At 41.6% G+C, this 16,978-nt stretch overlaps 1 protein-coding gene across 1 annotated transcript; it reads right to left on the minus strand.

Annotated features, from left to right (window-relative positions):
* Positions 1–2,919: 2,919 nt before the first annotated feature.
* On the minus strand, positions 2,920–14,501 carry LOC126020589 (serpin B8-like). The gene is made up of 6 exons (XM_049782080.1): positions 14,325–14,501; positions 11,984–12,121; positions 10,066–10,183; positions 8,386–8,528; positions 6,837–6,989; positions 2,920–3,359 (listed from the first exon to the last, which is right to left on the minus strand). Exons 1-6 carry the CDS (start codon positions 14,490–14,492, stop codon positions 2,955–2,957), a joined length of 1,125 nt encoding a protein of 374 aa, XP_049638037.1. The 5' UTR covers positions 14,493–14,501; the 3' UTR covers positions 2,920–2,954.
* Between the last annotated feature and the right edge of the window lie 2,477 nt (positions 14,502–16,978).

Genomic DNA, 16,978 nt, shown 5'->3' on the forward strand with positions numbered 1-16,978 from the left:
AGGGGAGGGAGTTGCCAAACTGAGGCTCTTACAGTGGAAGGAAGAACAGGGTAGCATCAGAAATATTATAGAAAAATAAAAACATTTGAGACCAAACTCTGAATATCAATCATGATTCTCCAAACCAGAGATAAACAACTAAGATCTAGCACTAATAAAAACAGAGCAATTTTATTGAAGAGCAGATACCTCAACAGTGAAGAGCTTAGAAGAAACAAAAGAGATTTGTGTCAGATCAAAAGGACTATATTTTTTTCACAAATAAAAAAAAACAGGTTCAGCTAGTTTCATATTTTAAAAAATGGGTTCCTAAGATGAAGAAAGCAAAAACTGTAAGCTCCCATTAAACCTCGTGGTATGCATTTGGATTGTCAAAAATTGTGTGGTAAAGTTGAAATGTCAGAGGGGGTCAAAGGCAGAAACTATTTCTGACATTTCATATGGCCCAGCCATTCTAGTCCAATGCATCTACCCCAAACAAAGACCTGTACAAGGACTGGCACAATTGAATAAGGGTAAGCTTGAGCACTGGGAGGAATTAATTCTGAGCTCAGAACCAAAAGTAAACTCTGAGCAGAGATGGGACTGGCCCCAAATTCTCTTTCCCAAAGAACAAAAAAGAACTTGATTTCTAATGGCCAAATTATAGACACCTAAATGTCTAATAAGAACATTATATGTGATAACCTTAGAATAAAATATTACTTAGATATAAATAAGAACAAATTTATCATTTTCATATCAACATGAATAAATATCCAAGTATAGGAGCCATACCAATGAGTATACAATGTGCTATTCTATTTAGATGATTACAGAAAATGTAAATTAGTCTGTAGTGAAGGAAAGGAGACCAACTGCCTGAGAAGTAAGCATAAATAGTTGGGTATAAAAGAGAGTTTTGCACAGGTATGTCCATTAACTTGATTCTGGTGATGGTTTCAACATACAAACATATGTCACACTTACTAAATGTGCAGGTTAAATATAAAGGTTTTTCATATACAAAAATATATAAAGATTTTTTCTTAATTTATAGGTATAGTTTTTTTTAGTAGAAAAAGAAAAAATAACATATTCATAGGCACCTACATACCTCTCCTTTGGATTTTGTCAACATTGATTTGGAAGCCCTGACTTTAAATGAGTGTAACCTAACAGAAAATGTAGTTTTGTTTGGTGAATCTTAAGAGGTCAGAAAGAAATCGTTCCTAGGAAAATGAACTGTGACCTCCAAGAATAAAACATCCAACAACTACTCTTCAATCTTACTCCTAAGAAACACCGGGAAAGGCAGAAATCATTGCTAGTGAAAATGGTGGTGCCAAGGAAGTGAAAGTCAACACTGGGGGAACAACTTGGAAGAAATCTCAAAATGTTCCTGCTAACCTTTATCTTAACACATGCTTTTTAAGAATGAAACTTAGTGGTGGCTGGAGTGATAGCTCAGGGATAGGGCATTTGCCTTGCATGCAGAGAACCCGGGACAGACCCAGTATGGTTCCTGAGCCTGTCAGGAGCAATTTTTGAGTGCAGAACCAGGAGTAACTCCTCAGACCGCTGGGTGTGGTCCCAAAACAAAACAAAAAGAGAATGCAACTTAGTAAAAAGGTTATGTTGCTTGCTTTGCATATGCTCAACACCACTTTTATATCTGGCAGTGCATAATGACCCCTGAGCACCTCAAGGAGTGATCCCTAAGTACAGAGCCAGGAATAGCTCCTGAATGTCACTGAGTATAATCCAATGTTCTACACAAATAATAAACATTTTTCTTAATCTCTCACAAATATTAAAATTGTGGGCAAATAATTGGAATACACAGTAAGTAAATTATATAAATTCAATACTTTATCTAAAACGTTTATTTGAAAATAGAAAATAAGAGTAAAATATGACCAAAGAGAAAAAGGAAGGAGGGAGGCAAGGTAGGGAAGTAAGAAGAAAAATATCTGTACAATTTCACACTCTCACAATTTCATCAAATTGATGATCCCAAGGAAAGTTTATGCTAAGCACAAAAATAAGTTACAGAAGTGCATGATTTATTGGTTGTAAAAATGCTTAACTATCACATAAAAAAATAAGTAAAGATGTACATACTGTCAACATGAGTAGTTGTTGGGTGGTGAAATCATAAATGGCTTAAATAATCTTGTTCAAATTTTCTATAATTTCCACATTGCTGCTTGTAATGCAAATTGTTCATGAGTTAGGAAAAATAAAAAGCACTATTTAAGGAGACCCATTTCTATCATAGAGTGTTCTTGAGATGTATGATTGAGTGGCGCTCTAGTTAGCTTTTTGGAAAGGTTGTTGGGGGGTTGTTTATGTTCTGGAGAAAAAAGCAATGGAGAGAACTGCAGGACACCCCTTAGATGCTCATTCCAAGTTCAGCCCTGTAGCTTTGCTGAGTCCCAAACCTCACTTATCCTGAGGGTCATGGCAAGGTCAGAAGCAACTGTTTCGATGGGGGCCACAAGACAGGGTTCATGCAGAGCTGCCTGCATAAAAGGACACAGAGAGTGGCACTTGATTTCGGCTAGTTCTGAGATAGCAACTGACTGCAACCTCTATCACTATGACAGTAGATCCTGTTACTGGCAGTGCCTGGCAAAGCTGGGGTTAGAGCTTTGAAATTGTACAGGTGGAGAATTGTCAGTGCTGATTTGTGAATAATTGAATTAGCCCTAAAAGGGCTCAGGCTTTGAGGCCAATGAGATATTGTGAGAGGCTGATGAGAAAGAATCCAGGAGTGCTCAGAGAGCATTGTAGAGCAGTCTAGCCTCTCCAGGGGCCTGTAACCCCAATTCCACACCTCCTTTTGTCGGGCAGTAAAGACATTCAGAGACCCATGTGCATTCGCTTTATTTCAACATGCTAACCCCCACAGATACGGTTGTGGGTAGTCTGAGTGAAAGGAAAAGAAACCCTTGTAATACAATGTCACCTGCTCAAGGAGCACAGAACCTGCCACAGAACAAGAGGTTTTTGGTTTTGTGGTGCAGGATGAAGAAAAGGAAAGGGTGGTCGGCACAGAACCGGGGTTCTATCTTGATACTGCGGGTATTCCTGATGACTGCCGTGGCCCCCGCTGCCTCTGTGCCCTCTTCGTTCACTTCCACAAAGCACTTGTGTGCCACCTTGGTCACGGGCACATTCTTCTGAGTGGACATTCCAGAAAAGTCTGCCTTGGCTTCATCAAAAGCATCAGTCATTCCTAAGCTTCGAAGAAAAGACTCCAGGTCATAACTCTCTTCTAGCTTCAATCGGGGAAGGAACACTTGAATTTTCTCTTTGGTCAAATTTTCAGAACTTGTCCAGGCTCTGAGCTTTTCATAAGTAAGTACTTTTTCCACCTGAAATAACAAAAAGGGAAATTTCAAATTCAAGACTACCAATGACTGGTACCCATCCACTGAATCATGACCCTCTCCACTCCACCCCCACAAGCATGCAATCAGCTTGCAAGTTCTGGGCCCAGACTACAGAAGATATTCCTCTTAATAAACACAGCAAAATTTCCCTAGAAATATTATCTTTTCTCCAATGTTGTGGGTATAGGAATAAGATAGCTAAAAAACACCTAAAAAAAAGAGGATTTTTCAAAATTCATAGCAAATTCATTTCAAATATCCTTTATATTGGCTTAGAAAATTCAAATGAACAATTCAGAGAGTGAGAAAGAAAAAGAAAGGAAGGAAGGAAGGAAGGAAGGAAGGAAGGAAGGAAGGAAGGAAGGAAGGAAGGAAGGAAGGAAGGAAGGAAGGAAGGAAGGAAGGAAGGAAGGAAGGAAAGGAAGAGAGGAAGAAAAGAAAAGAAAAAAGAGAGAAGAGGAAGAAGAAAGAAAAGAAAGAAGAGAAAGAAAGAAAGAAAGAAAAGAAAGAAGAAAAGAAAGAAAAAGAAAGAAAGAAGAAAGAAAGAAAGAAAGAAAGAAAGAAAGAAAGAAAGAAAGAAAGAAGAAAAAGAAAGAAGAAAGAAAGAAAGAAAGAAGAAAGAAAGAAAGAAAGAAAGAAAGAAAGAAAGAAAGAAGGAAAAAAGAAAGAAAGAAAGAAAGAAAGAAAGAAAGAAAGAAAGAAAGAAAGAAAGAAAGAAAGAAAGAAAGAAAGAAAGGAAGGAAGGAAGGAAGGAAGGAAGGAAGGAAGGAAGGAAATAAAGAAAGAAAGAAAGAAAGAGGAAGGAAGGAAGGAAGGAAAGAAAGGAAGGTAGGAAGGAAGGAAGGAAGGAAGGAAGGAAGAAAGAAAGAGGAAGGAAGGAAGGAAGGAAGGAAAGGAAGGAAGAAAGAAAGAAAGAAAGAAAGAAAGAAAGAAAGAAAGAAAGAAAGAAAGAAAAGAAAGAAAAACAAATAAACAAACAAAGAAAGAAATAAAGCAAGTATGTAAGTAAGGAAGGAAGGAAGGAAGGAAGGAAGGAAGGAAGGAAGGAAGGAAGGAAGGAAGGAAGGAAGGAAGGAAGAAAGGAAGAAGGAAGAAAGAAAGGAAGGAAGGAAGAAAGGAAGAAGGAAGAAAGGAAAGGAAGAAAGAAAGAAAGAAAGAAAGAAAAAGAAAGAAAGAAAGAAAGGAAGGAAGGAAGGAAGGAAGGAAGGAAGGAAGGAAGGAAGGAAGGAAGGAAGGAAAGGAAGGAAGAAAGGAAGGAAAAGGAAGGAAGGAAGAAAGAAAGAAAGAAAGAAAGAAAGAGAAAGAAAGAAAGAAAGAGAAAGAAAGAAAGAAAGAAAAAGAAGAAAAAGAAAAGAAAGAAAGAAAGAAAGAAAGAAAGAAAGAAAGAAAGAAAGAAAGAAAGAAAGAAGGAAGGAAGGAAGGAAGGAAAGAAAGAAAGAGACAGAGAGAGAGAGACAGAGAGAGAGAGACAGAGATGAACAACGTATCTCAGGACTTCGGTGGGGCAGGGGGTTGAAAGCAAGCCGGAGGTCATTGGAAGATAAATGAACTGTGGAGGAAAGAACGAAAATGAGGGATTCCAAGCCACATAACTCCTTCCTAATTTTTAGTACTGACACCCAGTAGGAATGCACCATGCAAGATGTGAAATTATCATAGAAGCCACCTAACTACAAAACCAAGTACAGAAGGTTCAACTAGTAACGAATAGTTCAGTAACCCTTTAGACCAGGGGTCCTCAAACTTTTTAAACAGGGGGCCAGTTCACTGTCCCTCAGATCATTGGAGGGTCTGACTATAGTAAAAACAAAACTTATGAATGAATTCTTATGCACACTGCATATGTCTTATTTTGCAATGAAGAAACAAAACAGATACAAATACAATATGTTGCCCGAGGGCCATAGTTTGAGGACCACTGCTTTAGACAATGGCATAATGACCCCTCATAGCAAAATGTGACAATTCTGTATGTAGTTGTAACAAGCAATTTAGGTAAATTATATCTGCCAAGGGGCAGGCTTGGAGGAAGGTGGGAAACTGATTATAATAGTGGATGGAATGGTACATTAACGGTGAGACTGGTGTTAGAACACTGAATGCTATAAAGATCTGTATTATGAGCAACTTAGTAAGCCATGGTGTTTAAATAAATAAATTATTTAAAAAAATAAATGAGGGAATTCATGGGATTGTTGCTCTGGCAACCTTATTTGCCCTCTGCCTGCCCTGTTGTGAATCTTGCACTTCTAAGGCCCATCATTCAGTCTACTTATCCCCGTGCAAATAAAGTAGGGAAAGGGATTTCCCTTTGCAAGTCAAACTCCCAAGAACTCAGTGACCCTGAGATTCACCTCTGTGGTGACAGCCACTGTTTGGATGATAGCTCTGGCCATAAACTCTTCTAATGTTCTTCTTCAGAAGCCCTGGAAAAATCTCATCCTTGGTTTATTCCACTAACATTCTAGTTGAGATTCTAAGGAAAGTAGACTGGCCAATACTCTCTCAGCCATCCATAGTGTGCTCGAGCTGGCTGTTTCTTTGGCAAGAGTCAAGTTAAAGTCTAAAGAGATTCAATTCAGCCATGGTGGAAATAGTTATATCATGGGAATCAGCAGCTAAATACATATGTGTACAGTACAACCAGCATCTTACAAATCAACTTCCTCTCCTCCTGAATTTAAGAAGAGGTCAGCCACCTCCTAAGAGAGACCTCACTCCTCCCTCAGCCACTCTCTCTACCTCCTGTCTCCTCACCTTTATGTTTAAACACTTATAACTCAAAGTGTGCATCTTGTTATGAAGGCAAAACTTCAGGTCACAAAGACTTGCATCGATCTACCCTTTAGAAGTGATGGTGCATACCAAAACCAATACTGTCACTTACAAATAATGGGGGCAAAGACAGAGGCTAGAGGAGTGTTGAACCAGAGATGACATAGGGATGGGAGAGGCAGGTCATAGGCATTTCAATGTCAGTGCCAGAAACTTTAACACTATTGTAGCCCTATTGTAACACTATTGGCACTTAAACTGTAATATATATTCACATGTAAATGTGTTTATTATATATTAAACATCAAATGTATATTTAAATATGCCACTTAAACAGATGTCCAGGATATCCACATGCAGAGACATGTTTGCAGAAACATTAATCAGATAAATCTTGACCATTTTCCAGTACTTTGATTCAATAATTACTGTACCCTCAAGTAGCCCTTTTTCTCCAGATTACAAAGAATATTCTTATATATATCTTTGAAACTTCTTACTTTATCAAGAGTTGTCCTTCTCAACCATTCACACTCCTAAAAATGTACTTTGCAGAAATACACACACGTTAGCCAAGACATCTGGATGATGGTATTAATCCAACATGCTGTGTGATAGCTCTAGATAGGAAGTTACTCAGCCACTCTCCAGTAGTTTCAGGCTGATGCACTGCCAGGAACTCACCTCAGAGAGAGGGGTTTCTTCATCAGGCAGCAGGATGACCATGCTGAGCTCCCCACCAGCGTAGGGAAGATCCAAAACTTGGGCATGAACCTCCTCAGCATAGCCCGTGTCAAATTTAGCTTTCTTAAACATCATCTGCACTGTCTTTTTCTCCTAAAAAAAAAGAAAGAAAGAAATTAAAGCAAGTTTCCAGAGAATGAGGTTTCCTAAACATTTCTAATCTGCAGAACCCCTCAGTATAAATCATTATAATTTCTTTATGTTTACATTATTATTACATATTAGTATTTGGTATAATATGCAATTTTCTCAGGAGATTCTATATTACCAGTCAAGAGAGCATCAGCTAATAAATACAGGGGAGATATAGGACTCTGTACATTATATTAGGGAACATTTTCTTTTTTAAGAAGGTCCTTAGAGATGCTGGAGCAATGGCACAATGACAGGGTGTTTGCCTTGCATGCGGCTGACCCAGGACAGACCTTGGTTTGATCCCCCAGCATCCCATATGGTCCCCCAGGCCAGGAGCGATTTTTGAGTGCATAGCCAGGAGTAACCCCTGAGTGCCACCAGGGAGTGTGGCCCAAAAGTAAAAAAATAAATGCCTAGAGAATTATTCCCAGGACATTAAATTAAATATTATTTCTTCAAGTTAAAAGGAGATTGAACTAAGATTCAGACCTTGCAACTGATGGTTCTAGTTAGAATAGATGAACAGGTTAAAGGGAGTTCACTTTTATTCTGCTTCTTGAGTAAAAAACTATTATCTAGTTAACAGAACCAAAATTTCATGTTAATTATTGCTGACCTCCTTCATAAGCATATTCAAAATGGAATAAAAAAAACTGCTTTGAGGGGCCGGTGAGGTGGCGCTAGAGGTAAGGTGTCTGTCTTGCAAGCGCTAGCCAAGGAAGGACCGCGGTTCAATCCCCTGGTGCCCCATATGGTCCCCCCAAGCCAGGGGCCATTTCTGAGCATTTAGCCAGGAGTAACCCCTGAGCATCAAACAGGTGTGGCCTGAATACTGGAAATTTGCTAAGAGTAGAACAGTTCAGGTTCTATCATTGCATCATTGCATACACATAGAGTATCTACAGGAGCAAATGATGCTCTCATGATCTTGATATGATTCTTATTTCACAGTCAGCATCAAATTATCACGGGGGTATATAAAATTTTATTTTATTTTTTACAGGAACCACACCTAGTAATACTCAGAGGAGCATGAGGTGTTGAGAATTAAGCCAAGGGCCTCACACATGCTAGGTATGTGTGCTCTACAATCTAACCAATCTGCCCAGCCCTATAAGATTTTAGTTTCAAGAGACATTTTAATTTTCTTTTTAAGATGCAGTGACTCAAAGGAGTAGAGTAACTACCTTGAAACTGCCTTGGATATGCAAAGTTCTCGGGTCATTGCTCCAATTTCTAGCACCACAAGCCACCCCATTCTCCCGGCTTCCATTCTTACCCCACCACAGAACTGCCACAACAATACTTTTTAAAAAGCAGAAAGCAGTGATCCATCTGCAAACGACTTTCTTACCTGGTTGACTTTAAAGGGCATCCCCCTGGTGTGTTTTCTGTCAAACTGTTCGCTCCACTTTCCTTTGAAATAGATGGCATTCACGAGGACCAGCTTAGTCAGAGGGTCAATCATTCCAGCACTCAGCATCTCTGAAATCTTCCCTGGCAAGAAAGGGAGAGAAGTTTATTGCTGTTTGGAGAGCAATCCCTTATATTTTCCTGGAGCTCGTAAGCAAAGGCTGAGAATCAGGCTGGCTTTCCTTCTTTCTAGAATCAGCATGATGGGTCACATGCATGTATGCTCTTCAATAACTTCTGGAAGCCTTCCAGGAAACAGTCATGTAGCCCTCAAGTTACACAAGGAGACATGTATGCAAAAAAGCATTTGCTAACTTAGGGTCAAGATCACAGAGTAGGCAAGTTACTGAGCTAAAACAATAACCCAAGTCCTGATTCTAACGAGGAGGACTCAATCATTTCTCAATCAGGCCACTAAGGGCAGTGGAGTCTGGCTGACTCTTTTAGGGTAGGGTAGGAAAAGACAGTCATCCAGAAGGAGTGAGTGGATGAAGGAATCAGGGATAAAAGCCAAGAGTCTAATAAAATCAGAAACCAGGGATTCCCCAAAATGATTTCATCAGACTAACACAGAGCATGAGCAGCAATAGTTGGTGTAAAGAGGGCAAAGTGATAAGAAGCTCAGACCCCCAGGAATGGCATCAAGCACAGAGAAAGAGAGCAGAGTGACTCTGACACCCTTAAACAGGAAAGGCTCTCCTTTGGTGGCTTCCACACAAAGGGCAAAAAGATAGAATTACAGATCCCAAGATGACAACTGAAACAGATTTAAATCTCCCCAACCAAGCAACCATCACTCTGTAAGTCTCTAAGTTATATGTTTGGGGCTCATGCAGTGAACTGAGCATCCCCTATGCTCTGCACTTAGTTAACAGAAGGCAAAAAGGCAGGAGAGACATGCACAGTTTAGGTCTCCTGCCTTGCATGCAGCTAAGCCAGGTTCAATTCCCTGCACTGAATATGGTCCCCTGAGTTCAATATTCTCAGGAGTGATCCCTGAGCACAGCCAAGTGTACATCTCTCTCCAAAGAGAGAAAAATAAATGGCAGAAATATTTCTAGTGAGACAGAAAATGGCCTTAGTAAATGATATATATCATAAATGTGTGTATATATGTGTACATGTATGTATATATTATATATAAGATATATATCTTAACTATATACTATATTCTGCAGCAGATTCAGAAAAGATCATGCTCTGATAGCCAAGCTAGTAACAAGGGAAAAGAAGAAGCCAGGCTGTGGGATATGCTAGTGCCTTTGCTGGAATAAAATAGGAACCATAGGCAACATCATGCCTCCTTCAGAGAATGGTCAGGTCCTCCTTATGGAAGTCATAGGCTCCATAGATAAAGGCTTTGGGGACCTTCCAACATAATTCTGAAAAGGCTGGTCTCAGAACCACAAACAAATGTAAGCAATGATCAGAAACCAACATCTAATACACCAAGAAGCCAAGAAAAATACCAGAATTTCTTGACAGGTCCAAAGATGCAGCAAACATGCACCAAGAGGCCAGTAGTATTCAGGCACAGTGACAGCACTGTGGAGATGGTGACCCTGCCTATGATGGCATCTGTCCTCAATGAGTTCAAGTCTACTAAATGTAGCATCCTTACCTTCAGTCTTTTCTGCCACCCAGTCATTGATATGCTTCCTGCAATCCTCTGTTTCCTTTGCAAAGGACAGCTCTTCCAGCTCGGCGAAGTAGAACTTCTGGCAGGATGCCTTAAAGTCCTGCCAAAGCAAAAGGTCCAGTTTGGCCCCATGTGGTTCCCACAGAAGTGAAAGTTCTGTTTATCTTAATGTACCTAGAGATACTTTAAGTAGCTCCCCAAAATATAGAATCTTTCTCAGTTGGTTAGTCCTTCAATGCAGTGTAGATAGTTTCCCTTGGCCAGGACACAAGGTGAGGAGAAGCCAGTCCACTGAGGACAACGAATAACACCCACAGAATATAAAGACAGACTCAGCAGCCCAGACCAAAGTCAGCAATCCCATAAATTCACTTTCTGTTTGATCTTCTGCCACCTCCACCCACAGAACCTTCAAAGGGAAGGTTAATCCCTCCTCCACTTTTTGGGTGCTGGCCTCAAATATAAAAGTAAGCACTCATTACTTGAGCTGTGTATCCCAGCTTAGATATTTTGGTCCCACCAGCATGAAACCAGTATCTGAAATAAATGTTTGAAGTGAGTGGGAAGAGCCATGATGGGAACTCAATTATCAATAAATCTTACAAGAATGAAAATTCTCCAGGAATAAAATGTGTGTGCAAGAAAACATATAAATATATAAAAAACATGTAATGTGATGCATTAAATGTGTTTATGTAGGGTAGATTCTTGCATGTGTGTAAGGGATTAGTGGGGGGGGGTGGGAGATAAATCCTGACATATAAACTGGGATAAAATCCAGAAAGTTCTTTTAGGTGGTACATCAGGTCCCAGCATAACTCACCTCTCAGAAACTTGGTTTCACATAGGGGTGCCTGTCCACTGGCTCCCATCCTCCGCCCATCTCCTGCTCTCAAATATTTTAGCTTCTACAGAAGAAAGAGGTAGAGAGAAGGGGCCAAGTAACCCATAAAGGTGGAAGCATGGTTCCTGGGTCCCCAAATCCACCAATGACAATGTGCAAAAGTTGGGCTTCGGTTTTGGAGTAAGCGTTGATTGGCCAGGAGTCTCCTGCCTCAGCCAATAGAAGGAACGAGATATTTACGTGTTTACATCCACTGCTATTTAAGTCTGGAGTAAATCCTCCCCAGGGCCAGCATGTCACAGCAGATGGGACTACTGCAGCTCAGAGAATATCAGGGGCTCTGTCAGCCAATCAGATAGCAGCTGGGTTTCCCAACAATTCCTACATCCTACACCCAGTCCCCTGCACAGATAGGTTGAAGGTCTCGCTTAGTGCACTCAGGCATGGAATTTAAAGCTAAAGTCAATCAGAATGACTTACATTTAAGACAGATTTTAATGAGGGAGGGGATTGTTTTGCTTATGGTGTGGGTCTACAAGGCAGAAGGAAAAGGGGCAGGGCAGCCTCGGGAAAATTAGGCAAGGAAACAAAATACTGGGGCTGAAGCAATAGCACAACAAAGAGGTGTTTGCCTTGCACATGGTAGACCCAGGCTCGATCCCTGGCATCCCATATGGTTTCCCCGGAGAACTGCCAGAAGTAATTTTTGAGCATAGAGCCAGGAGTAATCCTTGAGCACCTCTGGGTGTGACCCCCCCAAAAAATACTGGGACATGTGGGCCGGGGTGATGCCCAGGGTTACTCAGAAGAGAGGAAGGGGCATCTAAGAGATACTGGGGGCTGGCTTTATGGGAACAGTGCAACACCCGGAGTGAAAAGGGGCTCAAGAGGGTTCAGAGGAAGGGACAGAAGATAGATGTCCAGGAGGGACCAGGAAAGTCTCTCCAAAGCAATCCCACCACTCAATGCTTAAGTGTCACCGTGAGCCCAGTGGAAGGCAGCTGATATCTGTCTTTCTGGATTCTCTTTCATTTTCCACATCTCATCACCACTTACTGGCAGAAAATCACAAGTCTTTTCCCCGAAGAGCCTGCTGGCCGTTCTGAGCAGGCACTGCTCGTTGGTCCCTTCCAAAGTCCGAAGCAGGGACTGGAAGCCAGCATGGACAGCCTCGCCTGGATCCAAACAAAGTGCCTGGAAAGGGACACAGCAGGACAGCCACTAAGATCCCATCAAACTCTTGGACTATTATCACAGATCACAGATGACCCCCCCCCATCTTAGAAGAACTTGGATTTAACAGACTGGCACAGTCTGAAAGTCACGACTGACTTTCGGGGTCCAAGTCTTTGCTGATGGGGGTGGGGGGGCTTGTGGGTGTGATCACATGCATTGCACAGGCATTTGCAGCGTTCTGAGGTTTGTCCACTAGATGTCAGTGGCAGCTCTCCGTTATGACAACCAGGTCTCAGGAAGGAAAAAAATCTAAGGTAGATCTAAGGTAGGTAATTATGCACGCTCATGCATGCATGCACAAACACACCTACGCACACACACAGAGACACATGCTCGCGTGCGCACACACACACACACACACACACACACACACACACTGATGTGCTCCGTTTCTTCCTGCCATGAAGAAGGAAAAAAAAGAACAGGTGGAGGGTTTGGAATTAATGTAACATGGTCCAAGGAATACCAAGCAAAACAAGTGGAAATAAGCATGAAAATATTTCATCAGTAATTATACTCAAATTCTTCTGAGCAGAGATTTTTGTTGTTGTTTTTGGGGGTTTTTTGTTTGTTTGTTTTGGGACCACACCCGTGAGACCTGAAGTACTCAGTGGTTACTCCTGATTATGCACTCAGAAGTAGCTCCTGGCAGGCTCGGGGACCATATTGGATGCCAGGGATCAAACACGGGTCCCTCCTGGTTTAACTGCATGCAAGGCAAATGCCATACCACTGTGCTATCACTCCAGCACTGAGAAGAGATTTAAAAGTAGGTCAAACAACAAATGGCAGTTTTGTGGCAATACTTTTATCATTTTCTTTTTTTTTTTTTTTTTGGTTTGCTTTGGTTTGGCTTTGGTTTTGGTTTGGGGCCCCACCTGACAGTGCTCAGGGGTTACTCCTGTTTCAGCAATCAGGGATCACTCCTGGCAGGATCATATGGAGTGCTAGAAATCAAATCTGGGTCTGTCACAGGCAGACTAATGCCTTGCCCAACATATCATTCAGGCCTTGCTTTCATCATTTCCTGAACAAGGTTAGGGACCAGGATGTGGCCCAGCCATGGAGCACTTGTCTTGCAAGTATGAACCCCAGTTCTATTCCTAGTACCACCAAAGCAATAAGAATCAAAAAGATGGGCTGGAGCAATAGTACAGCGGCAGGGCATTTGCTTTGTGTGTTGCTGACCCAAGACAGACCTGGGTTTGATTCCCAGCATCCCATATGGTCCCCCAGCCAGGAGTGATTTTTGAGCACATAGCCAGGAGCAACCCCTGAGTGCCACTGGGTGTGGCTCCAAAACAAAAAGAGAATCAAAAAGATACCAAGGTCTATGAAGTATCTTAATATGTACATTAACCCCTCCACTCTGCCCTTCCCAAACAGCAGGATTGCCTAAGGGAGATAATGAACTGATACCAACTTTCAGCCTACAGTTTATTGTCATGAACATTCTTTCTTTGTCTCCTCAGATCAGCCCAAAGCTTCTCTCTGGAGCTGGAGCAACAATGACAGGCATCTAACCGCAGCCTTGGAGGCACATCTGGGACATAACTGTGCACTCAGGACAGTAGAGCAGCAAACTGGCATGACAAAATAGTTACACTAGCAAGACACAGTGAGGTAAATATCTGCATTGCAGAAGCCATCCATGTAGAAAAGTTTCATGGGGGAAAGTTGCACAGAATATTCTAGTTTCCCATTCAGCACCTTCAAAAATTATGATTCTCCCACATTTGCACAAGCCTATGCTAGAAGTGAAGGGGGGGGGCATTTCTTTGAAAAGGCTAAATTTCCACTTGAAATAAAACATTTGCAAACAATTACAATAGGTCAAGTTGAAATTCTCTGCCTTCGGGTGAATCAAATTACAATTTCCCTGAATCAAAACACAGAATTGACTTTACTTAAGGATGGCTTCGCTGGAATAGCCAAAAACAAAGTGATGACAGAATTTTCTCTGGAGCCAAGAAAGAGAAGACTGCTTGTCCCATATAATTTTTCCTTGCCCACATTTCCTCCTGCCCCCCCACATACATACACACATGCGCACACACACACACACACACACACACACACACACAAATACACACTAGTTTTCACCAGCTCTGGGCAGTGTGGGGAGATAGCCAAGGTTCTCCTTTGGGGAGAGAAGGCATACCTGGAGCATCTGGGTAGCTGTGTCTCCTCTGGCCCCCATTAAGACCATGGCCAGAGAAGAGGAAATGCTCAGCGGAGAAAAAAACACGTTCTTGGAGCAGTCTGCTTCACCCAACATCTTGAATAAGTTGATGGCAAAATTGCCATTTGCTTCCTGGAGATGATCCATCTGGGAAGGAGGATCTGTAGCAGAAGTATCGAACAGAGAAGTGTTTAAGTCAACCCTATCCCCAGCACTGTGCATCCCGGGATCAGTAGAGCCCCCTTAAGTGGACAGTGGGCTGTGGTCAGTGGACTACTGCACCCTAAAGATCACCCCCTGACGTAACCTATAAATCCACAACAATGGATGCTTGGTGAATGGGGCTGAATAAAGAAGTCTCAGTAGGGGGTGATTCTCTTGTACATCCAATGGTGCTCAAGTGATGAGGGTCTTCCTAAAAGGGATGCAGATGGCCAGTGTCAGTGGAAAGTTGGTTATCAAGAGGCAAAGGTTAGAGGAATGTGGGGCTAAGTGAAAGGAAGGCAGGAAACCTCAAGCAGCCTCAACAAAGCAAAAGTGTGGGGAGGCAAGTATTCTCTTCCTTAGAGCCTCCAGGAAAAGAACTACTTCTGCTGGATGCTTTGGGACTTGGGACCTTCCAGAAAATCATCTTTGTGTTGCATTTAGATAGCAAATTTAGGGCAAAAAAAGCAGTGGGTCAACAGGAAAGGAACTCACAAAGTGCTGATGCCAAGGATACTTTTGTCCTCCAAGATTTCCATCCTTAGCCCCAATCAGCACCTCCCAGAGCACCATGATGATACTACGGGCACCCATGCCAGTGAGTGGGCATTGTTCTAGGTGATATATCACACATAACTCTACAAAGTAGTCAGGGTAGTTATTCCTCCAAGGTAGAGAGCAGAAAACTGGTGACCTCATATTTATCTTCTTCTATGAAGTCATTGTTTTAATTTTCATTCTATGAGTACTTTATGGGGGCTGTGGTAAACTAGGGTACATATAGCTGAGCTCATCATCTGAATCCTCAAGAGCTTACTCCTAATTCTGTGCTCAGATTACTCACTATAGCAGGGCTCAGGGGACCATATGTGATGCCAGGGATCAAATCAAGTCAGCAGTATGTAAAACAAGGATCTTACCTGTCATATTACTCTTCAAGCCCAATATTTTTAAATAAAAATTAAAAATACATGCAAAAATATATGCTTCTGTTTGAAAAACTAGCCAAAAAGCCAATCCCAAAGTGCTGGAAACTTCCAGCTACAGAGAAAAGGCATCCACATGCCTGGTCACAACTATTTCAAAGGTTTCCCTGGGAATAAAAATATTTTTGAGTTTCTCACCCTTGAATGTCTCCCTTGAAGCTTCCTCTGAAGACATGTTTTTTCCCAGAGCGTATGTCTGTGATAAAGAATAAAGCAAAGGGTAAAGAAAATTTTGGGGTGTTTAAATGTAAAAGCCATACTCTAAAGTCCAAATTGGTGCAAATTCCTTAAAGTTTGACAAAAATGTTTTAAAGGGTCTATAAAAGAAATGTCTTGGTGATATGGCCTATATCAGTGGGCTCTGCACTCAGGTCCCACAGTCCTGATTTAGAATAGATCAGTGTGGCCCAGTCCCTCCCTGGCTCAAGATGTAAAGGCTCTGTGTGTTTGACTTCATAATAGTGTGGCCCAGTCCTTCCCTGGGCTCAAGATGTAAAAGCTCTGTGTGTTTGACTTCACGATACAGATGTCCCTGCCTCGGGCAAACCCACAGCAGAATAAGAATTCAACCTGCCTCCTGGCCATTTCCCAGTATCCCATTTCTTTATCTTACACTTGATGTTTCAGGGAATAAGAGACAGAATGGAAAATTAAACTTCATAGTGCCAGCCTACAAGAAGAGATCTTAGAGCTTGTACTAAATAGAAGGTGGAAAGGGAAAACAGAATGACAACTTTTCCCCATTTTGCTTTTACTGCAACAACAACAACAATAACAAAATATTCAAAAAAAAAGCCAGAGCAATATGACAACAGAGAGTATATTCACCTTGCATGCAACCAACCCAGGTTCAATCCCCTGGCATTATATATGGTTTCCTGAATCCCATCCAAGAGTTATTACTAAGTGCAGAGCCCAATGTAAATGCTGAGCACTGATGGGTGTGACCCAAAAACAAATAAGCAATCAAAAACACAAAAATATTCCAAAAAGCAGAGTAAGGTGAAACAGAGAACTAAATCTGAACTGAGAAGATGCCCAGCACTCTGGGCTGAGGGTGAAGAGGACATAATCTTCAAAGCATAAGGATATGTGTCTACATGTGTGTTTTGTGTGAGTGTATGTGTGTGTGTGTGTGTGTGTGTGTGTGTGTGTATCCTGCCCGAGCAGGCAAAGACATGGAGAGATGTATTGCTTTCATTGAGGTCCAGATCAGAATTATCAGTATCCCATTAGCATCACCCCAATGTAAGGAAACCATGGGAGCACACACAATGCACATGGGGAACACACACATGCATCTGTGCACATTCCTAATATGTGCCCCAGCTCACACAGGAGGGAATAGAAACTGGAATGGGAAAACAGGATGACGTCTTTTCCCCATTCTGCTTTGACCGCACGAATCCTATCTCTACATGAGCATGTTTGAGAGCGTTGGAA

This window comes from Suncus etruscus, chromosome 10 (genome assembly GCF_024139225.1).
Source record: "Suncus etruscus isolate mSunEtr1 chromosome 10, mSunEtr1.pri.cur, whole genome shotgun sequence".
Lineage (NCBI taxonomy): Eukaryota > Metazoa > Chordata > Mammalia > Eulipotyphla > Soricidae > Suncus > Suncus etruscus.